This window comes from Mustelus asterias, unplaced genomic scaffold (assembly GCF_964213995.1).
Source record: "Mustelus asterias unplaced genomic scaffold, sMusAst1.hap1.1 HAP1_SCAFFOLD_661, whole genome shotgun sequence".
Lineage (NCBI taxonomy): Eukaryota > Metazoa > Chordata > Chondrichthyes > Carcharhiniformes > Triakidae > Mustelus > Mustelus asterias.
In genome coordinates, this window is record NW_027590610.1 from 168,984 (window position 1) to 195,856 (window position 26,873).

The window sequence follows — 26,873 nt, forward strand, 5'->3', positions numbered from 1 at the left end:
ACAGAGACATACCTATCAAGGACACTCAGTATTTGTTCCTTGAAAAAGTTCCACTTTTCATTAGTGCCTTTCCCTGACAGTTCCTGTTCCCATCTTATGCCCCCTAATTCTTGCCTAATTGCATCATAATTACCTCTCCCCCAATTATAAACCTTGCCCTGCCGTACGGCCCTACCCCTGTCCATTGCAATAACAAAAGACACCGAATTGTTGATACGATCTCCAAAGTGCTCTCCCACAACCAAATCTAACACTTGGCCCGGTTCATTTCCCAGTACCAAATCCAATGTGGCCCCACCTCTTGTCGGCCTATCCACATATTGTGTCAGGAAACCCTCCTGCACACTGATGCGCGATTAATTCACTCGGGAGGCTAGGTCATACCCGGGAATAAAGGCTTTTATTCGCAACAAGAAAAGAGCATACTGCTTAACAATACTATCCCAGACTAAGGGCCACTAGGAAGTAGCAGTGACCTTTATACTCCTATAAGAAGGCGGAGCCAAACGGAGTGTACCACAGAACAATGCTAACAGGTGGAACACCCCAACCCTAACCCCAACAGTAACAAGAGTAACATATGTACAAGTACCCATAGTGGTAACCATCTATGGTTCACCACACACACACTGCACAAAAACTGCCCCATCCGAACTATTCGACCGACAAAGGTTCCAATCAATATTTGGAAAGTTAAAGTCCCCCATGACAACTACCCTGTGACCCCCACACATATCCATAATCTGCTTAGCAATTTCTTCCTCCACATCTCTATTACTATTTGGGGACCTATAGTAAACTCCTAACAACGTGACCGCTCCTTTCCTATTTCTAACTTCAGCCCATATTACCTCAGTAGGCAGATTCCCCTCGAAGTGCCTTTCCGCAGCCGTTAAACTATCCCTGATTAACAATGCTTCTCCTCCACCTCTTTTACCAGCTTCCCTATAGTTACTGAAACATCTGTACCCCGGAACGTCCAGCAACCATTCCTGTCCTTGTTCTACCCATGTCTCCGTAATGGCCACAACGACGTAGTCCCAAGTACCAATCCACGTCCCAAGTTCATCTACCTTGTTTCGGATGCTCCTTGCATTGCAGTAGACACACTTCAACCCACCTCCCTGTCTACTGGTACCCACCCTTGACCTTGATACCTTCTCCAATACCTCACTACCCTCAACACTGACTTCCGGACTACAATTCCTTTTCCCACCCCTTGTGGTCCCCTCTGGTCAGAGGCTGCTAACGCCAGAATGAGCTGTTTATTGCCACTCTGCTTTCTGCCTGTTAACCAATCTTTAATCGATGCCAGTATATTACCTCCTATCCCAACGCTTTATTTGTGTTGACCAACTTTCCATTGCTGACCTGATTAAAAGCCTTCTGAAACTCCAGGAACACTGCATCCACTTTTCTCAATTATGTTAGGAATATCCTCACAAACCTCCAACATGTTTGTCAAACGTGATTCACCATTGATTAATCCATGTTGACTATGCCCAATCACATCTTCATTCTCAAAGTGTCTATTCCACAACTCCTTGAGAATTAATTATTTTAATTTCCCTCCTTGTGCAGGAAGGTTAGTGAGTGAGTGAAGGGCGACAAACGGGCTATCAGAGTGTCTGAATCATTTCCCTTTGCTAAAAATTATACTTTGAGTGTCAGTCCCTTACGAAACAGAGGCTCTCGTGTAACTTTGTCAGTTGAGCTGCTGAGCTGGTACATCCCAGAGTTTTCTCTTTACATCATTTCCAAACACCAATGTACCTGTGCAGTAAGCGAGGGAACAGACACGTGGCTTCTTCAACTCATAAACAAAGAAATTGGAGCAGCGTTTGATCTTTATTTCTTGGTGCCAGCGACAGGTGTTTCCACTCCAGTGAAAACAAACTGTCCTCTTTACTATCCCTTCACGCAGACTGGGATGAGATCCTGAAATGAGGAATAGAAAGATTGAAAAGTGTCTCCAGTGTGAATTGTGTTGGACAGTCAATGTCAATCTGATGTAACAGAGTCTGAAATTACCTCTTAACCAGCCTGTGGCGTGTGTGGAGCAACGTCTTGCTGGAACAACAGTCTCAGGAATGGTCGAACTACCAGGACTGAAAGGACAATCACACAGTTCATCGCTGTACTGATGCAATCCAAATAAAAAGAGGCTGCAAATACTCAGCTGGTCAGGCAGCCTCTGCGGCGAGAAACAGAATAACGTTACCCTTTGTGACGAACCATCTTCAGAGCAGAGGAGTTATCACAACACCAAACATTAACTCTGTTTATTTCCAGAGATGCTGGCTGACCTGCTGTATATTTCCAGCATTTTATTTTTGTTATTTCATTATTTTAAGGAAGAGGTGTGTGAAATATTAAATGAGATTAGCTCAGTGAGGGAGGAAATATGAAGATGTTTACCATCCTTGAAAGTGGATATGTCCCCAGGCAGAGACAATTCATACCGGAGGCTGCTGAGGAAAGCAAGGGAAGATGTAACAAAGACACAAAGCATCTTCACCCATCAACTGTGCCTATAGATGTGGAGCTGGAAAAGTAATGACATTGATTAAGAGACAGCCGGAGTAATTACAGAGCATTCAGCCTCATGTCTGTGGTGGGAAAATAATGGGAAATAATTCTGTGAAATAATAGAAATCATCATTTGGGAAGGTTTAAATAAATTTGAGTCAGAATGGATTTGTTCAAATAAGTCAAGTCTCAATAACTTGATTACATTGATTGGCAAAGTAACATGGAGAGTTGATGAGTGTAACATATATGATATAGTCCACAAGGGTTTTAGCAAGAGCTTTGACAAGGTCAAACAAGACTCACTCGTCAGGAAATTGGAAGGAGAGTTGGATGCCAATTGTCTCAATGTCAGAAGCAAAGGGTTGTGGGTAGTGTGGTTATTGAGATTGGAAGGTTATTCCCAGTGGAATTCCAGAGGGATCTGTACTGAGTTCCTTGTGTTCTTGTGGTAGTGTCAATGAAATGGAATTAAAAGTTGGGGACATGAATAAGATGTCTGCAGCAGAGATGAAAATCGTTCATGCGCTTGATAGTGAGGAAGAAAGCTGTAAACAGCAGGAAGATATCGATGGATTGGTCAGGTGGGTAGATGTGTGAGCAATAGAACTCAATGTGGAGAAGTGTGAGGGAATGGGTTTTGGGAGGACAAACACTGGATGGAGAACACACAATGAATGGTGGATATTGAGGTGAGTGGTGGAGCAGAGGGATCTTGGAGTATATGTCTATTGATTGCTGATGATAGCGCGACAGGAAAATAAGGTGCTCAAGATGATGCTGTAGAGATTTTTCTTTATTGATCAAGGACACGATTAGAAGAGGAAGGAGGTGTTTCTCTAATTGTATAAAACAATTGTTAGAGCACAAATAGAGTACAGTGTACAGTTCTGGTCACCACATCACCAAAAGAGTCTGGTAGAGACAATTGATGAGGATGGCCGGCACGGTGGCACAGTGGTTAGCACTGCTGCCTCACAGTGCCAGGGACCCGGGTTCGATTCCCGGCTTGGGTCACTGTCTGTGTGGAGTTTGCACATTCTCCCCATGTCTGCGTGGGTTTCCTCCGGGTGCTCCAGTTTCCTCCAGGGGCAATAGCCAATATAAGTGCATGGGGTTGTGGGGATGTGGCCTAGTGTGACTGTGGTTGGTGCAGACTCGATGGGCCAAATGGCCTTCTTCCACACTGTGGGATTCTATGAGATGTTGGAACATTTTATTCAGGAGGGGAGATTTCATTCTGACATATAACATCAGGAGGTATCTGGATTGAGTGGATTAGGAAGAATCGGTTTTCATTTGCAGAGAGGTCAATGTCCAGGGAGCAAAGATTGAGAATAATTGTGGGAACATTGAGTGGGGGGCGCTGAGGAGGAGTATTTCCACACACCGAGTGGTGTGAACCTCACAGAGCTAGAAGGTGGCACTCTGCTTTTTCAACCAGTATGGATACAATGGATCGAATGGCCTCGTACTGCACCCTGAATTTTAACATGTTTAAACATATTGCCACCCATCCCAGCAAGTCACTTTCCTCTCAGTCACAGAATCGAAAAATGAAACAGTGCAGAAGAGGCCCTTCAGCCCGTCAAGTCTGCATTGATACGTGAGAATCCCCTGACCTTCATACCTAATTCTGGTTACCACCTCTTGGCCCGTAGCCTTGAATGTTATGGCATACCAAGTGCTCATCCAGGTACTTTTGAAAGGATGTGAGGCAACCTGACTCTACCACCCACCAAGGCAGCACATTCCACACCATCACCACCCTCTGGGTAAAATCATTTTCCCTCACATCCATCCTAAGTTTCCTGCCTCTCACCTTGAACTTGGGCCCGTGTGACTGACCCTTCAACTAAGGGGAACAGCTTCTCCCTATTCACTCTGTTCATGTCTCTCAGAATCTTGTACACTTCGATCAGCTCGCCCCTCAGCCTTCTCTGCTCCAGTGAGAACAACCCAAGCCTCTCCAACCTCTCTTCATAACTTAACAGTTCTATCCCAGGCAGCATCCTAGTGGATGGATAATGTGGTGACGAGAACTGCACACAGGACTCTAGCTGTGGCCTCACCAAAGTCCGATACAACTCCAACATAACCTCCCTGCTTTTGTAATCTCTGCCTCCAATAATAAAGGCAAGTGTTTCATATGACTTTTTCACCACCCTACTAATTGTGCTTCTTCCTTCGGTGATCTATGTACAAACATGCCAAGGTCCCTTTTTTCCTCAGAGAGTTCTTAGTGTCATGCCATTCATTGAATACTTCCTTGTCAAATTACTCCTTCCAAACTCATACTTTTCAGGGTTAAATTCCATCTGCCCCTGATCTGCCCATTTGACTATCCCATCTATATCTTCCTGGACCCAACACATTCATATATATAATTAACACCCGACCAATCTTTGTGTCATCTGAAAACTTACTCATCCAGCCCCTCAACATAGTCATTGGTGCCATTAATATAAATGACAAATAATATCAGACCCAGCACAGATCTCTGTGGTACGTGACTAGACGCTGGCTTCCAGTCACAAAAGTAACCTTCTGTCATCACCCTCTGTCTACAACAACTAAGCCAATTTTTAATCCTCATTAAGTTACTCTGTATCCCATGTTCATTTGCCTTCTTTATAAGACTCCTATGTGAGACCTTTTCAAAGGCTTTCACACTTGGAATACTGTGTACAGTTCTGGTCACTCTGTTAGAAAAATATAATATTAAATTATATGGAGAGCGTACAGTGTACAGAAAAGAGTTACCAGGATGTTGCCTAGTATGGAGCATATTAGCTATGAGGAGAGGTTGGAGAAACTTGGTTTGTACTCACTGGAACGATAGAGGTTGAGGGGCGACCTGATAGAAGTCTACAAGGTTATGAGGGTCATGGATAGAGTAGATAGTCAGAAGCTTTTTCCCAGGGTGGAAGAGTCATTTACTTGGGGAGTATAGGTTTAAGGTGCGAGGGGCAAAGTTTAAAGGAGATGTATGAGGCATGTTTTTAACACAGAGGGTGGTGCGTGCCTGGAACTCGCTGCCGGGGCAGGTAGTGGAAGCAGATATGGTCGTGACTTTTAAGGGGCGTCTTGACAAATACATGAATAGGATGGGAATGGAGGGATAAGAAGGGTAGGGGGTTTTAGTTCAGCATGGTTGGTGCAGGTTTGGAGGGCCGAAGGGCTTGTTCCTGTGCTGTAATTCTCTGGAGTGTTGGAGGCTTAGGGGTGATCTTATAGAAGTCAATAAAATAATGAGGGGCATAGATCAGCTTGAACGTCAATATTTTTTCCCAAAGGTAGGGGAGTCTAAAACTAGAGGGCATAGGTTTAAGGGAGAGGGTAGAGATACAGAAGTGTCCAGAGGGGCAATTCTTTCACACAGAGGGTGGTCAGTATCTAGAACAAGCTGCCAGATGCGGTAGTAGTAGAGGCGGGTACAATTTTGTCTTTTAAAAAGCGTTTAGACAGTTACATGTATAAGATGGGTCTATAGGGATATGGGCCAAACGTGGGAAAGTGGGACTAGCTTAGGGGTTACAAAAATTTGGGCGGCACGGTAGCACAGTGGTTAGCACTGCTGCTTCACAGCTCCAGGGTCCCAGGTTCGATTCCCGGCTCGGGTCACTGTCTGTGTGGAGTTTGCACATTCTCCTCGTGTCTGCGTGGGTTTCCTCTGGGTGCTCCGGTTTCCTCCCACAGTCCAAAGATGTGCGGGTTAGGTTGATTGGCCAGGTTCAAAATTGCCCCTTAGAGTCCTGAGATGCGTAGGTTAGAGGGATTAGCAAGTAAATATGTGGGGATAGGGCCTGGGTGGGATTGTGGTCGGTGCAGACTCGATGGGCCGAATGGCCTCCTTCTGCACTGTAGGGTTTCTATGATTTCTATGATTTCTATAAAAAGGGCAGCATGGTTAAGTTGGGCCAAAGGGCCTGTTTCCATGCTGTAAACTTCTATGACTCTGACTCCACAAAACTGGTCACCTCCTAAAAAAAATCAATGAAATTTGTTAGGCATGACCTCCCTCCGATAAAGCCATGCTGACCTAACCTCTCCAAGTGGAAATAGATGCTGTCCTTCAGAATTTCCTCCAATGGATTACCTACCACTGATGTGAAACTCACTGGTCTGTCGTTTATGATGTCTTATGTCTACAACCCTTCTGAAACAGCAGAACCACATTATCTGTCGTCTGAGCCCCTGCAATCTACTTCCTCGCCTTCCACAGCAGCTTGGGACACAATTCATCTGGAGCTGGAGATTTGTCCGATTTGGAGCCTGCAAACAGCTCCAATACCTTGTTCTTTCCTGTGTCACACCTCAGTGTCTCTCTCCCAATATTCCCCATGCTTCACTCTGTAGAATGCGCATCTTCCCTTTCCCAGTATTCCCTTTGCTCTGAATGATGATCCCAGTCTCTTTGCTGTTTCATTGACGGGTTTAACAGAGATTTCCCCTGGATCTTACCTTTTGAATCTGTACCATCCAAGAACAAGACTCTGATCACATTGAACCGAATCAGAACACAGATTCCCCACACAGTTTGTGCTCCTCCATGGCTGGTTCAGAACTCTGTGTTTTACACACGGGTCGAAGGATTTGGAGACTGCAGCTAAATAACAGCAAGATGTTTATTGTTAACAAAAAATTTCAGAAATGTTACACACTGGCTCGTCTCCATGGAGACATTTAAAATCCTCCATTTCAGCCATTTCTCTGATATCAAATCCTTGAAATGTCAGCTGGAAACTTTGCTCCTTTTTGAAACCAGTTTTCACTGCAATTCCCAGCTCAGTGAAACATCAGACTTTGTATTTTAAAATATTTATTCTTTCAGCCTGGAAATCGCCACTGAATTTCACACCCAGGTTGAAAACGTTTCCAGGGAGTGACCTGGAGCAGAGTCAACACTGTCGTCACTGTGTGTAATAAGATGATGCTCAGTTACATCTGGTGATGATCAGATCCAGCTGGTGACAATGTTCTCTACTTGTGACATGGTTTGTTCTGAAAGAACGTGTTAATTGTACAAAGCAGCAAAACTGAAGTAGTCTCTGCCTATTCTCATTTCTCTCTCCTTGATCATAACATCTGAGGCAGGAGGACCTCATGTTTGAGTTAAAGGGTGAATGTCAAGAACACGTTCTGAACTATTTGTGGGAGAATCTATTATTGAGTTCCTTGTATTGGAGCCTACACCTTGCTCACATATTCTCTCTGAACCCTTCCCCTGCCAGATGAAGGTGTAATCCTAGGAATCATAGAAACCCTGCAGAGCAGAAGGAGGCCTTTCGGCCCATCGAGTCTGCACCCACTGCAATCCCACCCAGAATCTATCCTCACAACTCCACACATTTACCCCGCCAATCCCTTGAACCTACACATCCAGAGACACTGCAGGACAATTTAGCATGGCCAATCAACCTAACCCGGACATATTTGGACTGTGGGAGGAAACCGGAGCACCTGGAGGAAACCCAAGCAGACACAGGGAGAATGTGCAAGCTTCAAACAGACATTCACCCAAGCCGGGAATCGAACCCAGGTCCCTGGAGCTGTGAGGCAGCAGTGCTAACCATTGTGCCACCGTTCCGCCCATGTTTTCCTTTCCATGATCCACTCTGGCTGAGCCGGGTCTCTCCTAGGGAAGATACCTCAATGTTCAGCCTATCAATTTCCATGTCCATCATGTTTGCATTATGGGCAATGATTAGCAAGCTACAAATTGTCTATCAGTCCTGTGATCCTGACGTTTGCATTGCCTATCGAAGAGTTGGCATTTTTTTTTTCAATTGTTTTTTTTTCCTGGCGCAATGGAATTCCATCCATTTGTTGAGCAGAGACTAAGCTCTAAGTGCCCATTGAAACAGGTAGACTGTGCCTTGCTAGTCAGTGACTGCCTAACCTGAGGTAGGTGCTGGTTGACCATTGGGGCACGATGGTCTCTCCCACAACCAGAGACAGCCCATAGCACTGTATCATAGAAATCATAGAAACCCTACAGTGCAGAAGGAGGCCATTCGGCCCATCGAGTCTGCACCGACCACAATCCCACCCAGGCCCTACCCCCACATATTTTACCCGCTAATCCCTCTAACCTACGCATCTTAGGATTCTAAGGGGCAATTTTTTTTAACCTGGCCAATCAACCTAACCCGCACATCTTTGGACTGTGGGAGGAAACCGGAGCACCCGGAGGAAACCCACGCAGACACGAGGAGAATGTGCAAACTCCACACAGACAGTGACCTGAGCCGGGAAATAAAACAAGTGGAGCCTTGGAGACCATGTCGAACTTCAAGAAAAGTTTTTATTCCACATGCATGAGGGAGAGATGAATTCGGGCCTGAAATCCCAGGCGGCTGCGAGTTCCCTCTGCTCATTGTAGATTCATACAGGCTATTATACTTTTCCGAGTTGCAAATTTTTATATTATCGTACTAATTCCTCAAGTTGGATACATGTATTTGTCAAGACGCCCCTTAAAAGTCACTATCGTATCTGCTTCCACTGCCTCCCCTGGCAGTGACTTCCAGGCACTCACCACCCTCTGTGTAAACAACTTGCTTCATACATCTCCTTTAAACCTTGCCCCTCGCAGCTTAAACCTATACCCCCAAGTAAATGACTCTTTCACCCTGGGAAAAAGCTTCTGACTATCTACTCTGTCCATGCCCCTCATAATTTTGTAGACCTCTATCAGTTTGCCCCTCAACCTCCATCGTTCCAGTGAGAACAAACCAAGTTTCTCCAACCTCTCCTCATAGCTAATGTCCTCCATACCAGGGCAACATCCTGGTAACAGAAAAGTACATTGTACGCTCTCCATATAATTTAATCTCATCATGCAAATACATTGTTCAGTTCATCCCTGCTAATCATCTCTCTGGACACTTCCTGTTTACCCGATTATAATGTCAAAGTGTTGTGTTTGCCCAACCGATCTACAATGATGTGTTAATTGCTCCCCCACTCTGCTCGGTGATCGTGTTTACCAGAAGACTATGATCTCCCTAGACAGTATGGAGCCTGGCTGTCTCAATGCCGGTTCTCCCACTGTCGTGATAACTCAGAAAGATCTTCTGCGCATTACAATTGTAAGGAGTAGGTAACATATATTAATCATTATCTGTCAGCGGAGCAGACCTCCAGCTGTCTGTGTTAACCCTTTTCTTCCCTCTGGTGAGGCCTGGCTCTCTGGGCTTGCTCTATGTACCCTGCATGTATTACACTGAAACTAAATAAAATATGAACGGACACATAAATTAAAATATAAAAGAAACGATCCCTGATATTGCCCTGCAACAAGAACCCATTCACTCTGCCAATCGAGTTGGCCTTATCACTCATCGCCGCTGTCCCAATGTTATGTCCGCCTTCTGCAGCAAAACTGGAAAGCCCACAAGACTGGGCAACATTTTTGAAAAGCCTGGGCTGCCTGAATATCCTGGTTATGCCCAACGGAATGCCATGAACTGTGTGTGGCATTAGCTTGCTTGCAGCCATTGCTGGAAGGATGATACATTCAGATATCTGTCTGCCACTGAGTTTTGTTGATGTGGAGATGCCGGCGTTGGACTGGGGTAAACACAGTAACCCTGTTTGAGAGCAGATTTCCACTCCATCTGATGAAACAGCAGCGCTCCGAAAGCTGGTGGCTTTTGCTACCAAATAAACCTGTTGGACTTTAACCTGGTGTTGTTAAAACTGTTACTGAGTTTTGTTGGCACGGTTTTACTCCCTTAGCCTACAACTCTCCCACAGTATGCTCAAGGCAGTGGAGCTAACCACCCAAAGCTGGGAGGTTGGCTCATGAGTATCAGGATGTGTCCATATGCCGGTGACCTCGTGTCCTGGGGCCTGAGGCTCCTTCGGGTTCCTCTGAAGATTTAACCTGGGGCTGTTTCCATATGTCACCATGAGGAGACACAGCTGAGGATCTGCCAATGAAGAGGCTGTGTACTGACACAGAGAGATTTATACATTTGACTCCCGCTCTTTCACATTGCTACTAGCCAATGGTCTGGGCTGAGAATGAGAATCAAAGTAGCACACAAAAATGGGAAACATCTCCACGCTATTCAGCCACACACTAGACACATGAATCAGCTGTGCACACACTGACACTAATCCCCTTGCATTATCCATTCCTATTCAGACTCTGACTCCTCTTTTCCCATCCTACCTTTCTTTTCCAGATGTATTCTGGAATATTTATATCCTGACCTTGGCCACGATGGAACCATGGGGCAGAATTGGATGTTGCCCCGTTGGTGGCTTTCCAGGAGATGAGTGACTGCCTGTAGAATTCCGCAAATGTCCTTCCCACTGGGCTGTCGTCCACCCCATCTCTCCTCAATTTTACAGTGGGATAAGCAAAGTCGAGGCCATTCCACCCACCCTCACTCCTATTCAGTTCCCTAAGTGGCCAATCAATGATTACTTAAGGACCATTTCCCAGCCAGTGGCAATGTTCAGGCTGGTGGGTGGAGTTCAAGGTCATGCATGGGGGGAAGAGGGAAGTGGGGAGGGGGTGAGACAGCTTGTTCAGCCCTCGGGTGAGAAAAGTGGGGGACCTTATTTCAACATCAGGTGACACCCTCACAGGGTCCGTCCCCAGTTGGTGTTCTCTCCACCAGCTTCTCCTCCAACATCATAGAATCCCTACAGTGCAGAAGGAGGCCATTCGGTCCATCATGCCTGCATTGACAACCATCCCACCCAGGCCCGAACCCCATAACCCCATGTATTTACCCTGCTAGTCTCCCTGACACTAAGGGGCAATTTAGCATGGCCAATCCATCTAATTCGCACATTTTTGGACCATGGGAAGAAGATGGATCACTGGGGAGAATGTACAAACTCCACACATACAGTGACCCGAGGCTGGAATTGAACCCGGGTCCCTGGCGCTGTGAGGCAGCAGTGCTAACCACTCTGCCACCATGCAACATCCCCACCACCTGTGCCCACCCCTCAGGTTTCAGTTCTTCTTCCAGCCCTGAGACACATTACCTACTCCTGGACTCCCAGGATTCAGTGTGGGGTCAACTTAGAATTCCAGCTCTGTGCCCCACAGCTTCAGGTGCTGCTGGGATTAGAGAGCTGCCGACCAATGAAATGAGCGCTCAGCCCTCTGAGGGGGGCGGATGCCCCATCTCAAGCCAATGAACTCTCCCTGTGGAGATCAGAGCCATTTCTCTCAATTGGTGCCATTATTATTTTCTTATTGTGAATCTTTTGAACAATCGACATTGAGGTTTCTAATGATCTTTTCATTATTATTCACGGAGACAGTTTTAGTTTTGAACTCTCAGCGGGTAACTTTATGGCTTCGCTTAATCTGAGACTGGAAAATCCTGCCCGACGTCAACGGACATTTCCATTGTCCTCTTCGATTCCATGGCAGGTGGGGTGGTAAAATTCCGGTGCCCAACTCTGCCCCTCCCACTCTGCCCTTCAATTCTGCCTCTTGAACTCTGGCCCTTGAACCCAGCCTCTCCCACTCTGCCTCTCCCACTCTGCCCCTCACACTCTGCCCCTCACACTCTGCCCCTCACACTCTGCCCCTCACACTCTGCCCCTCACACTTGGCCCCTCACACTCTGCCCTCACACTCTGCTCCTCACACTCTGCCCCTCCCACTCTGCCACTTGAACCCAGCCCCGCCCACTCTGCCCCTCCCACTCTGCCACTTGAACCCAGCCCCTCCCACTTTACCCCGCCTTTACTCAAATCTCTACATCCTGCATTTTCCCTTCCTCCACTCCCTCACCTTCCTCCAATCTCTCGCTTCCCTCCAATCCCTCACCTTTCTCCACCCATAGAATCGTAGAATCATAGAATCCCTACAGTGCAGAAGGAGGCCATTTGACCCACCTAGTCTGCACTGACCACAATCCCACCCAGGCCCTATTCCCATAACCCCACATATTTACCCTGTTAATCCCCTGACACTAGGGGTCAACTTAGCATGGCCAATCCAGTGAACCCGCGCATCTGTGGGAGGAAAATGAAGAAAACCCACACAAAAGCGGGGAGAAGGTGCAGACTCTGCACAGTGACACGAGGCCGGAATTGAACCTGGGACCCTGGCACTGTAAAGCAGCAGTGCTAACCACTATGCTATTGTGCTGCCCCACTCACCTCCCTCCATCCCCATGCCCTCCTCCACCCACTCACCTCCCTCCACCCCCTCGCCTCACTCTACTCACTTGCCTCCTTCCAATCCAATGATTGAGGGTGATTTAGTGGTTTGGATCAGGAATTGGCTTGCTGTAAGAAAACAGAGGGTGGTGGTTGATGGGAAATATTCATCCTGGAGTTCAGTTACTAGTGGTGTACCGCAAGGATCTGTTTTGGGCCACTGCTGTTTGTCATTTTTATTAATGACCTGGATGAGGGCGTGGAAGGATGGATTAGCAAATTTGCGGATGACACTAAAGTCGGTGGAGTTGTGGACAGTGCAGAGGGAAGTGGCAGGTTACAGAGGGACATAGGTAAGCTGCAGAGCTGGGCTGAGAGGTGGCAAATGGAGTTTAATGCGGAAAAGTGTGAAGTGATTCACTTTGGAAGGAGTAACAGGAATACAGAGTACTGGGCTAATGGTAAGATACTTGGTGGTGTGGATGAACAGAGAGATCTCGGTGTCCATGTGCATAGATCCCTGAAAGTTGGCACCCAGGTTGTTAAGAAGGCATACGGAGTGTTAGCTTTTATTGGTAGAGGGATTGAGTTTCGGAGCCAGGAGGTCATGCTGCAACTGTACAAAACTCTGGTGCGGCCGCATTTGGAGCATTGTGTACAGTTCTGGTCGCCGTATTATAGGAAAGATGTGGAAGTGTTGGAAAGGGTGCAGAGGAGATTTACCAGGATGTTGCCTGGTATGGTGGGAAAATCGTATGAGGAAAGGCTGAGGGGCTTGAGGTTGTTTTCGTTAGAGAGAAGAAGGTTAAGAGGTGACTTAATAGAGGCATACAAGATGATCAGAGGATTAGATAGGGTGGAAATTGAGAGCCTTTTTCCTCGGATGGTGATGGCTAACACGAGGGGACATAGCTTTAAATTGAGGGGTGAGAGATATAGGACAGATATTCGAGGTAGGTTCTTTACTCAGAGAGTAGTAAGGGCGTGGAATGCCCTGCCTGCAGCAGTAGTGGACTCATCAACATTAAGAGCATTCAAATGGTTATTGGATAAACATATGGATGATATTGGAATAGTGTAGATTAGAGGGGCTTTAGATTGGTTCCACTGGTCGGCGCAACATCGAGGGCCGAAGGGCCTGTACTGCGCTGTAATGTTCTATGTTCTATGTTCTAATCCATCGTCTCCCTCCAATCTCTCACCTCCCTCCACTGCCTCACCCAGTGTCTTGTTTTTTTAAAGACTAATGCATCAGTTGTAGGTTTTGGCAGGACTGTAGCCCCCAGCCATGCTAAAGGTGCAGCTCCCTACCCCTGGGCACTTGATGCCCACACCACCCTGAGGCACAAATCTGTCACACTCTGTGCCAGATTGGCATGTTGTTCAGGTAACAATCAACAGATAACAACCTTTCTAGCGTTTCAGAGCACAAATGCCTCCATACAGAACCAATCTCCAAGTATCCTTGGTTCCCAAAAAAACCACAATAACTGGATCCTCCCCCTCCCACTCCAGATTCCTCTCTGGCCATGGGGAGAAACATAAAAGTATAGTGTAGGAATAGAGATGTTTTACTGCAATTGTATAGGACATTGGTGAGGCCACACCTGGAATATTGTGCGTAATTTTGGTCTCCTTATCTGAGGAAGGATGTCCTGGCTATAGAGGGAACTCAGGGTTCTCTTGATGCTAACTTGCAGGTTGAGTTTGTAGTTAGGAAGGCAAATGCAATGTTAACATTCATTTTAAGAGGACGAGAACACAAAAGCAGGGGCTTGAAGTTTTATAAGGCTCCGGTCAGACCACATTTGGAATTATGTGAGCAATTTTGAGACCCGCACCTAAGGAAGGATGTGCTGGCCTTGGAGAGAATCCAGGGTAGTTTCACGAGAATGATCCCAGGAATGAAAAGCTTGATGCTTGAGAACTCTGGAACTGTACTCGATGGAGTTCAGAAGGATGAGGGGGGATCTCATTAAAACTTACAGGATACTGAAAGGCCTGGATAGAATGGACGTGGGGAAGATGTTTCCACTAGTAGGAGATACTAGGATCCAAGGGCACAGCTTCAGAGTAAAGTAACAACCCTTTAGAACCGAGATGAGGAGGAATTTCTTCAGCCAGACGGTGGTGAATGTGTGGAATTCTTTGCCACAGAAGGCTATGGAGGCCAGTTCATTGAGTGTATTGAAGGCTGAGATACATAGGTCCTTGATTGGTAAGGGGATCAAAAGTTACAGGCAAAAGGCGGGAGAATGAGATTGAGAAAGATATCAGCTATGATTGAATGGCGGAACAGGCTCGATGGGCTCAATGGCCTCATTCTGCTCCTATAATTTATGGAATGCAGCGAAGGTTTACCAGGATGATTCCTGGGATGGCAGGTCTGTCATATGAGGAGAGACAAAGCCTGTTAGGATTCTATGCACTGGTGTTTAGAAGAGTGAGGGGATCCCATAGAAACTTATAAAACTCTAACAGGGTCAGACAGGGTAGATTCAGAAAGAATGTTCCTGATGGTGGGGGAGTCCAGAACTAGGGGTCATAATTTTAGGATAAGGGGGAAACCTTTTAGAACTGAGTTGAGGAGAAATTTCTTCACCCAGAGGGTGGTGAATGTATGGAATTCACTCCCACAGAATGTAGTTGAGGCCAAACCGTTGTCTGATTTGAAGAAGAAACTAGATATAGCTCTTGGGGCTAAAGAGATCAAGGGATGTGGGGGGAAGAAGGGGATCAGGATATTGAATTTGATGATCAGTGTAGAATGATATAAAATAAAGGGCGATTGCCAGGCAGTGTGAGGGTTTTTGTTTAATCAACTTAGATGTAGATTCACTTTAAATCAATGGGGAGCAAGTTTGTTCGTAATTGTAATTACTAACAAGTCTCCTGGCCCTGCTGGAATGCATCCCAGTGTATTAAAAGAGATGGCAAGGAAATACCAAATGCACGAGTGGTAATTTACCAAAATTTGCTGGACTCTGGAGTGGTCCCCACAGATTTTAAAACAGCAAATGTGGCGCCACTGTTTAAAAAAGGAGGTTGACAAAAGGCGGGTAACTATAGGCCAGTTAGCTTAACTTCTGTAGCAGGGAAAATGCTTGAATCTTTCATCAAGGAAGAAATAGCGAGACATCTGGATATAAATTGTCCCATTGGTAAGACGTAGCATGGGTTCATGAAGGGAAGGTCATGTTTGACTAATTTGGTGGAATTCCTTGAGAACATTACATGTGCAGTGGACAATGGGGAACTTGCGGATGTGGTGTATCTGAATTTCCAGAAGGCATTTGACAAGGTGCCGTACCAAAGACTGCTGCACAAGATAAAGGTGCACGGTGTTACGTGTAATGTATTAGCATGGATAGAGAATTGGTTAACTAACAGAAAGCAAAGAGTGAGGCTCAATGAGTGTTTTTCTGGTTGGCGATCAGTGACTAGTGGTGTGCCTCAGGGATCAGTGTTGGGACCGCAATTGTTTACGACTTACATAGATGATTTGGAATTGGGGACCAAGTGTGGTCTGTCAAAATTCGCAGATGACACTAAGATGAGTGGCAGAGCAAAGTGTGCAGAGGGCGCTGAAAGTCTGCAAAGGGATAGAGATAGTCTAAGTGAGTGGGCGAGGGTCTGGCAGATGGAGTACAATGTTGGTAAATGTGAGGTCATCCATTTTGGTAGGAATAACAGCAAAATGAACTATTATTTAAATGATAACAAATTGCAGCATGCTGCTGTGCAGAGGGACCTGGGTGTCCTTGTGCAAAAATCACAAGGAGTTGGTTTGCAGGTGCAGCAGCTAACTAAGAAGGCAAATGGAACTTTGTCCTTCATTGCACAGATCCTTGAAAGTGACGTCACACAGGTGGAGAAGGTGGTGAAGAAGGCATATGGCATGCTTGCCTTTATAGGACGGGGCATAGAGTATAAAAGTTGGGGTCTGATGTTGCAGATGTATAGAACGTTGGTTTGGCCGCATCTGGAATACTGCGTCCAGTTCTGGTCGCCACACTACCAGAAGGACGTGGAGGCTTTGGAGAGAGTACAGAGGAGGTTTACCAGGATGTTGCCTGGTATGGAGGGGCTTAGTTACGAGGAGAGATTGGGTAAACTGGGGTTGTTCTCCCTGGAAAGACGGAGGATGAGGGGAGACTTAATAGAGGTGTATAAAATTATGAAAGGCATAGATAGGGTGAACGGTGGGAAGCTTTTCCCCAGGTCGGTGGTGACGTTCACGAGGGGTCATAGGTTCAAGGTGAAGGGGGGGAGGTTTAACACAGATATCAGACAGACATATTTTACACAGAGGGTGGTGGGGGCCTGGAATGCGCTGCCAGGCAAGGTGGTGGAGGCGGACACACTGGGAACGTTTAAGACTTATCTAGACAGCCATATGAACGGAGTGGGGATGGAGGGATACAAAAGAATGGTCTAGTTTGGACCAGGGAGCGGCGCGGGCTTGGAGGGCCGAAGGGCCTGTTCCTGTGCTGTATTGTTCTTTGTTCTTTGTTCTTGCTCGAGGGATGGAGTTTAAAAACAGTGAGGTTATGTTGCAGCTGTATAACACAGAACATAGAAAAGATACAGCACAAACAGGCCCTTCGGCCCACAAGTTGCGCCGAACATGTCCCTACCTACTAGGCTTACCTATAACCCTCTATGTTACGAACGTCCATGAACCTATCCAAACGTCTCTTAAAAAACCCCATCGAATTCGCCTCCACCACCACTACCGGCAGCCGATTCCACGCACCCACCACCCTCTGAGTGAAAAACTTACCCCTAACATCTCCTTTGTACCTATTCACCAGCACCTTAAGCCTGTGATCTCTTGTGGCAACCATATCAGCCCTGGGTAAAGGCCTCTGAGAATCCACTCTATCAATACCTCTCAACATCTTATACACCTCTATCAAGTCACCTGTCATCCTTCGCTTCTCCAAGGAGAAAAGATCTAGCTCTCTCAACCTATCCTCATAAGGCATGCCACCTAATCCAGGCAATATCCTTGTAAATCTCCTCTGCACCCTTCCTATTGCTTCCACATCCTTTCTGTGATGAGGCGACCAGAACTGGGCACAGTACTCCAGGTGGGGTCTGACCAGGGTCCTATACAGCTGCAGCATTATCTCCCGATTTCTAAACACAATTCCTCTATTGATGAAGACCAGTATTCCATACGCCTTCTTAACCACAGCCTCTACCTGCGACGCTGCTTTGAGCGTCCTATGAACCCGGACCCCAAGATCCTTCTGATCTTCCACACTGCCAAGTGTCTTACCCTTAATATTATATTCTTTCACCCTATTCGACCTGCCAAAATGAACCACCACACACTTATCTGGGTTGAAGTCCATCTGCCACTTCTCCGCTCAGTCTTGCATCTTATCTATGTCTCGTTGCAACTGCTGACATCCCTCTACACTATTCACAACCCCACCAACCTTCGTGTCATCAGCAAACTTGCCAACCCATCCTTCCACTTCCTCATCCAGGTCACTTATAAAAATCACAAAGAGCAAGGGTCCCAGAACAGATCCCTGGTGCACTCCACTGGTGACTGACCTCCATGCTGAAAAAGACCCATCTACAACCACTCTTTGCCTTCTGTGGGCAAGACAGTTCTGAATCCACAAGGCAATGTCCCCTTGTATCCCATGCCCATTCACTTTCTGCATAAGCCTTGCATGGGGCACCTTATCAAACGTCTTGCTGAAATCCATATAAACTACATCTACTGCTCTTCCCTCATCTATGTGTCTAGTTACATCTTTAAAAAATTCAATTAGGCTCGTAAGGCATGATCTGCCTCGGACAAAGCCATGCTGGCTATTTCTGATCACACTATTCCTCTCCAGATGTTCATAAATCTTTCCCATCTTATCTTCTTGCTCCTAACATACTTGTAGAATGCCTTGGGGTTTTCCTTTATCCTGTCTGCCAAGGCCTTCTCATGACCCCTTCTTGCTCTTCTAATTTCCCTCTTAAGTTCCTTCCTACTAGTCGTATACTCATCTAGATTTCTAACAGTACCTAGTTCCCTGAACCTTTTGTAGGTTTTTCTAAGGTGCTGGTGAGGCCACACCTGGAGTACTGTGTACAGTTTTGGTCTCCTTACTTGAGAAAGGCTATACTAGCACTGGAGGGGATGCAGAGGAGATTCACTAGGTTGATTCCGGAGTTGAGAGGGTTGGCTTATGAAGAGAGACTGAGTACAAAGAACAAAGAAAATTACAGCACAGGAAGGCCCTTCGGCCCTCCAAGCCTTCACCGACCATGCTGCCTGACTGAACTAAAACCCTTCCGGGGACCATATCCCTCTAAACCCATCTATTCATGTACTTGTCAAGACGCCCCTTAAAAGTCACTGCCGTATCCGCTTCCACTACCTCCCCGGCAATGAGTTCTAGGCACCCACTACTCCCTGTGTAAAAGATCTGCCTTGTACATCTCCTTTAAACCTTGCCCCTCACACCTTAAACCTATGCCCCCTAGTAATTGACTCTTCCACCCTGGGGAAAAGGGAGTAGATGAGTGACAAAGATGATTGATGAGGGTAGGGCAATGGATGTTGTCTACATGGACTTCAGGAAGGCCTTTGACAAAGTCCCTCATGGCAGACTGGTGCAGAAGGTGAAATCGCATGGGATCAGAGGTGAGCTGGCAAGATGGATACAAAACTGGCTTGGTCAAAGAAGACAGAGGGTAGAAGTGGAAAGGGTGCATTTCTGAATGGAGGGCTGTGACAAGTGTCGTTGCTCAGGGATCAGTACTGAGACCTTTGCTGTTTGTAATATATACAAATGATTTGGAGGAAAATGTAACTGGTTTGATTCGTAAGTTTGTGGACGACACAAGGATTGGTGGATTTGCGAATAGCGATGAGGACCATCAGAGGATACAACAGGATATAGATCGGTTGGAGACTTGAGCGGAGAGATGGCAGATGGAGTTTAATCCGGACAAATGTGAGGCAATGCATTTTGGAAGGCCTAATACAGATAGGAAATATATAGTAAATGGCAGAACCCTTAAGAGTATTGATAGGCAAAGAGATCTGGATGTACAGGTACACAGGTCACTGACAGTGGCAATGCAGGTGGAGAAGTTAGTCAAGAAGGCATACGGCATGCTTGCCTTCATTGGCCAGGGCATTGAGTTTAAAAATTGGCAAGTCATGTTGCAGCTTTATAGAACCTTAGTTAGGCCGCACTTAGAATATAGTGTTCAATTCTGGTCGCCACACTACCAGAAGGATGTGGAGGCTTTGGAGAGGGTGCAGAAAAGATATACCAGGATGTTGTCTGGTATGGAGGGCATTAGCTATGAGGAGAGGTTGGAGAAACTTGGTTTGTTCTCAATGGAACGACGGAGGTTGAGGGGTGACTGATAGAAGTCTACAAGATTATGAGAGGCTTGGACAGAGTGGATAGTCAGAAGCTTTTTCCCAGGGTGGAAGAGTCAATTACTAGGGAGCACAGATTTAAGGTGCAAAGGACAGGGTTGAAAGGAGATGTACGAGGCATATTTTTTACACAGAGGGTGGTGGGTGCCTGGAACTCATTGCAGGGGGAGGTAGTGGAAGCGGATACAGTAGTGACTTTTAAGGGGCATCTGGACAAATACATGAATAGAATGGAATAGAGAGACAAATACATGAATAGGATGGGAATAGGGGGTAGGGGGTTTTAGTTAAGTCTGGCAGCATGGTTGGTGCAGGCTTGGAGGGCTGAAGGGCCATTTCCTGTGCTGTAATTTTCTTTGTTCTTTGTAGACTGGGGCTATACTCACTGGAATTCAGAAGAATGAGGGGAGACCTTATAGAAACATATAAGATTATGAAGGGAATAGATAAGATAGAAGCAGGGAAGTTGTTTCCACTGGTGGGTGAAACTAGAACTAGGGGCATAGCTTCAAAATAAGGGGGAGCAGATTTAGGACTGAGTTGAGGAGGAACTCCTTCACACAAAGGGTTGTGAATCTGTGGAATTCCCTGCCCAGTGAAGCAGTTGAGGCTACCTCATTGAATGTTTTTAAGGCAAGGATAGGGAAGGATAAGGCAAGGATGTTTTTAAAGCAAGGATGGGCGGCAGGGTAGCACAGTGGTTAGCACTGCTGCTTCACAGGTCCAGGGACCTGAGTTCTATTCCCGGCTTGGGTCACTGTCTGTGTGGAGTTTGCACATTCCCCTTGTGTCTGCGTGGGTTTCCTCCGGGTGCTCCGGGTTCCTCCCACAGTCCAAAGATGTGCGGGTTAGGTTGATTGGCCATGCTAAAAATTGCCCTAAGTGTCCTGGGATGCATAGGCCAGAGGGATTAGTGGGTAAATATGTAGGGATATGGGGGTAGGTCCTGTGTGGGATTATGGTTCGCTGCAGACTCGATGGGCCGAATGGCCTTTTTCTGTACTGTAGGGTTTCTATGATTCTATAAATAATTTTTTGAACAGTAAAGGAATTACAGAAAAACAGTAAAGGTGAGCGGGCGGGTAAGTGGAGCTGAGTCCACAAAAAGATCAGCCATGATCTTATTGAATGGCGGAGGACACTCGAGGGGCCAGATGGCCTACTCCTGCTCCTAGTTCTTATGTTCTTATGTAATTAGGTGTTTTAAATACTTTGTAGTTTTAAAGGTACATGCAATACCTTTAATTAGTCCACACTTATAAATATATCTTCTATACATTTTTAGAAGTTAAACAAAGGTTGTTTAACTTGTGAACAGTTACAGAGTGCCCTATGATACTAAATAGGAGTTAAATACATTCCTTTAAAGCACTCAACTGTTGGAATCACAAGGCCATAAAGGGCACTTAATTGCCTCACCAGACAACTTATCAGAAACAACTGATGCACGAGTGAGTTTTAATGAAGCGGCCTTCACAGTTTCTAATTAAAACAGAGATTCAGTTAACTTCTCTGACAAGGCCATAAAATACTAAGGCCCCTTTTATCAAGTGAAGGATGCCCATGTGAGACTGTTTTAGTGAAGATGCTTTGAGAGGCTGCTATCAAAATAGAGACATGATGTCTGACTAAGTGACTAAAGGATAGTTCACCAAGGCTTAGAGATGATATATTGGGGTATCCCAAGAGGTATCATGGTCACATAGATCAGGGTTGTTCAGTATTTCATTCTATTGGATCAATACATAATGTATGTCATTTGTAACACTTTTGATTGGATTGTGTCCAGCTGATTGTGAGCTGTAGAATTGTATAAACCAGGATGATTTTCTTGGGGGACTGGTTTTTTTGACCCATTGCGTCAAACCCCCTGCCCTTGCTAGCAAGTAAACTAAAGACAATCTGTCGGTTAAGTATCTTGTGTTAATGTGTGTTTGTGTTGAAGTCAAACTCAGAAGTCAAGATTTCGACATCCGCCATGATCAAAAAGAATGGGGGAGCAGGCTCAAAGGGCCGAATGGTCTACTGCTGCTTCTATGTTTCTATACGAAGTCTTGAACCCCAGCCCTGGACAGACTCAGGATTTTGGCTGCAAAGTCCGGTATCTACGCCCCTGACCATACTGTCTCCTATCATGAAGCTTCTTACTCTCCGTTCACTGGAAATGGCATCCTTCACCTTGATGCCAGGGTCATTCTACTTGCCCACCCTGCTTCTCATCCACACAGGTAACAAGCAGCTTGTACCCAATGGACAGAGTCAGGGGCTGAGGCTCCTCCATCACTATGTGCTCATTCCTCGTCCCTTTCTGACCTGCAGCCACATCGTCCTTTTCCTGACCATGGACCCACTGTTAGCTTCTGATTCCTGGAACAGAGTGTCCAGAGAACTCTTCCCCTTCGCAATGTTTGCAACTCAGACTCCAGCTCAGCAACTCTGAGCACAAGTTGCTTTTTCTGGCTGTCCGTGATTCTGATGTTTTCCACACATTCCCACATGTAGTCATGGACAACACATGTCTGTCTCACGTTACTTGTTGATTTGATAAGTCAAATAGCTAACTAACTGGGGAAACAAATGTTGAGTTATAATCTTATGGTTTAAAGATAAAAGAGCTACTGAAATGAAAAGAAAAAGAATAAAAAGCAGCAGTTTGTTCAGAAGGAAGAATTTCCAAAGTTAGCACCTCAGTCAGCTCCCCGGGCAAACTCTCTGACTTAGATGACTGTGTAAACTCTCTTGATCATCCTCAAATTCAAAATTAAAACTTTCCAAACACCCTTTTCTCTCTTACATATCTGATTCCTTTGTCACATCTCTAAGGTGACACATCTGCAGGTTTTTCGGGAAGATAACAAAATAACACAACTACTTATGTGGAGTGAAAGGGTTAATAATCTCACAAGTTTAAAAATCACACAAGCTGTAAGCTGTATCTCAGTCACAGAGGGGAAGCTATGTGAAAAGCACAGGTCTTAATTAAAGCAGACCCAGATAAGAGTCATGAACCATTGAATTGATGTGCAGCTTCAGCTCATGTTTGCCCATTAGAACAAGGAACAATGGAAAAGAAGGTTTATAGACCATTGGCCAGAGATATAGCTATCATTTCTTGATGATATAACATGCACAAGTTTTAATTGGACACTACACTCTTACGTATGCATGATGTAACCTTAATCAATAACTGCAAGTGGATAGAGATAGCTCCTGTACTTTTATTGGTATTTGCTCATTATTTGTCATTGAATTTGAAACTATAATTGCTTGTGTATTTCTGAATTCTGCACCCTGACTGGTCTGAGAGACTTATTCAGAGTCCTAAAGCACTGGAGTTTCTCAATAGATCATCTTGAAACCACTCCGTGACTTTGTCTGGCTACCTAAGGGGAAATGATAGTTTTAAATATCACAAGAAAAACATAACAGATTGGCAATGGAATGGGGCTTGCTCTGGCCAGAAAAAACTGTGACAACATCTTGGTCCGGTGAGTATGTTCTATATTAACAGCTGGATGCTGTTGTTAACCAATTGTAGTCAATATAAAGAGTGAAATCTGAAGCCAAAGTAAACTGGACCAGACAAAGGGAGTGAAATGGTGAAAGAAAAGGGGGACACCCTAGGGATTTTGTCAAAAGAACCGTGAGGGCGGAATGGTTAACAAGACCATGGGCCACGGCAAAATCCAAGAAGGTGAATGTCAACAAGGAGACGGCTGAAAAGGCAGAACTGGAATTTATTACTGACGAGGGAGGAGAAGCCATAAAAATGCTGGGAGCTTTTTTAAAAAAAATCTGAGAAAGACAAGCTCTCTCTTAAATCAAGATTCCTAATGCAGTGCAGGTCGCCACAGCTGCAGAAAAATGTAACCAATATCTGTCCAGAGCAAGGGTGAGTTGGAAACTTGAATTACAGTTATAAAAGTAAGGAAAAGTAAGAGTGCAGAAAAGATTTACTAGGATGCTATCGGGACTTGATGGATTGAGTTATAAGGAGAGGCTGGATAGACTGTGACTTTTTTCTCTGGAGCGTAGGAGGCTGAGGGGTGACCTTATAGAGGTCTATAAAATAATGAGGGGCACAGATAAGGTAGATAGTCAATATCTTTTCCCAAAGGTAGGGGAGTCTAAAACTAGAGGGCATAGGTTTAAGGTGAGAGGGGAGAGATACAAAAGTGTCCAGAGGGGCAGTTTTTTCACACAGAGGGTGGTGAGTGTCTGGAACAAGCTGCCAGAGGTAGTAGTAGAGGCGGGTACAATTTTATCTTTTAAAAAGCATTTAGATAGTTACATGGGTACGATGGGTATAGAGGGATATGGGCCAAATGTGGGCAATTGGGATTAGCTTAGGGGTTTAAAAAAAAGGCGGCATGGACAGGTTGGGCCGAATGGCCTGTTTCCATGCTGTAAACCTCTTTGACTCTATGACACTATGACTTCTGGTTGGTTTACCTGGACATTTGTAAATTTGATAACTTTGGTTTTGAACTCAAGGTTTTTCCATCGAGGGAGATAACATTATGGGTTTTTAATTACAAGAATTTAGAAGGTTAAAAACAGAACCACAAGAATGCTTCTGTAATTCATTGTTGCTTAAAAGTGTGTGCTAAGTTTCTCTGCTTGTGTATAGAACAGTACAGCACAGAACAGGCCCTTCGGTCCACAATATTGTGCCGAGCTTTATCTGAAACCAAGATCAAGCTATCCCACTCCCCATCATCCTGGTGTGCTCCATGTGCCTATCCAATAACCGCTGAAATGTTCCTAAAGTGTCTGACTCCACTATCACTGCAGGCAGTCCATTCCACACCCCAACCACTCTCTGCGTAAAGAACCTACCTCGGACATCCTTCCTATATCTCCCACCATGAACCCTATAGTTATGCCCCCTTGTAATAGCTCCATCCACCCGAGGAAATAGTCTTTGAACATTCACTCCATCTATCCCCTTCATCATTTTATAAACCTCTATAAAGTCTCCCCTCAACCTCCTCCGCTCCAGAGAGAACAGCCCTAGCTCCCTCAAACTTTCCTCATAATACCTACCCTCCAAACCAGGCAGCATCCTGGTAAATCTCCTCTGCACTCTTTCCAGCGCTTCCACATCCTTCTTATAGTGAGGTGACCAGAACTGCACACAATATTCCAAATGTGGTCTCACCAAGGTCCTGTACAGTTGCAGCATAACCCCACGGCTCTTAAACTCCAACCCCCTGTTAATAAAAGCTAACACACTATAGGCCTTCTTCACAGCTCTATCCACTTGAGTGGCAACCTTCAGAGGTCTGTGGATATGGACCCAAGATCTCTCTGTTCCTCCACAGTCTTCAGAACTCTACCTTTGACCCTGTTATCCACATTTAAATTTGTCCTACCAAAATGAATCACCTCACATTTATCAGGGTTAAACTCCATCTGCCATTTTTCAGCCCAGCTCTGCATCCTATCTATGTCTCTTTGCAGTCTACAACAGCCCTCCATCTCATCCACAACACCACCAATCTTGGTGTCATCAGCAAATTTACTGATCCACCCTTCAGCCCCTCCTCTGGGTCATTAATAAAAATGACAAATAGCAGAGGACCAAGCACTGATCCCTATGGCACTCCGCTAGCAACCTGCCTCCAGTCCGAAAATTTTCCATCCACCACCACCCTCTGTCTTCGATCAGATAGCCAGTTACCTATCCAATCGGCCAACTTTCCCTTTATCCCACACCTTATCAAACGCCTTACTAAAATCCATGTATATGACATCAACAGCTCCTACCTTCATCAACACACTTAGTTACCTCCTCAAAAAATTCTATCAAATTTGTGAGGCATGACTTCCCTTCATGAATCCGTGCTGACTATCCCGGATTAATCCGCATCTTTCTAAATGGTCGTAAATCCCATCCCTCAGGACCTTTTCCACCAACTTACCAACCACCGAAGTAAGACTAACCGGCCTATAATTACCAGGGTCATTTCTATTCCCTTTCTTAAACAGAGGAACAACACTCGCCACTCTCCAGTCCTCTGGCACCATCCCCGTGGACAGTGAGGACCCAAAGATCAAAGCCAAAGGCTCTGCAATCTCTTCCCTTGCCTCCCAAAGAATCCTAGGATATATTTCATCAGGCCCAGGGGACTTATCGACCTTCAGTTTATTCAAAACTGCTAATACATCCTCCCTCTGAACATCTACTTCCTCCAGCCTATTAGCCTGTAACACCTTCTCTTCCTGGATGGGTTATATGTTTCAAGCTTTAATGTTTTCCGTATAATTTTGTGACCATATTTTGTGATTTAAGTCAGATTTTTAAAAAAGGAAGTGTAATTGATTAAGTTTATTTTCATAGGTTATGAACCTGAATTCATGTTTCATAGAATCCCTACAGTACAGAAGGAGGCCATTCGGCTCATCGAATCTGCACCGACCACAATCCCACCCAAGCCCCACTCCCGCAACTCCACATATCCACCCTGCCAATTCCCCCCGACACTAGGGTCAATTTAGCATGGCTAATCAATCTAACCTGCACATCTTTGGACTGTGGGAGGAAACCGGAGCACCCGGAGGAAACCCACGCAGACACGGGGAGAACGTGCAGACTCCACACAGACAGTGACCCGAGCCGGAAATTGAACCCAGGTCCCTGGCGCTGGGCGACAGCAGTGCTAACCCACTGTGCCACCGTGCCACCCGTTTCAATGGCCACAAGCATGATTCCAGGATATTTTGAGAAACATCTGGGAATTTAAAACCGGATATAAATTCACTTATGTGAGAACAAGATTTTTAAAATTGT

At 45.6% G+C, this 26,873-nt stretch overlaps 1 protein-coding gene across 1 annotated transcript in view; it reads right to left on the reverse strand.

Moving 5' to 3' along the window:
* Nucleotides 1-26,873, reverse strand: part of LOC144487239 (uncharacterized) — a gene marked incomplete at its 5' end in the record, with an annotated part of 190,749 nt that overhangs the window by 129,159 nt on the left and 34,717 nt on the right. The window contains 3 exons of the mRNA XM_078205315.1: nucleotides 1,774-1,938; nucleotides 2,032-2,108; nucleotides 6,994-7,132. Coding sequence (XP_078061441.1) covers nucleotides 1,774-1,938; nucleotides 2,032-2,108; nucleotides 6,994-7,132 — 381 coding nt within the window. The remainder of the gene's footprint in view (nucleotides 1-1,773; nucleotides 1,939-2,031; nucleotides 2,109-6,993; nucleotides 7,133-26,873) is intronic.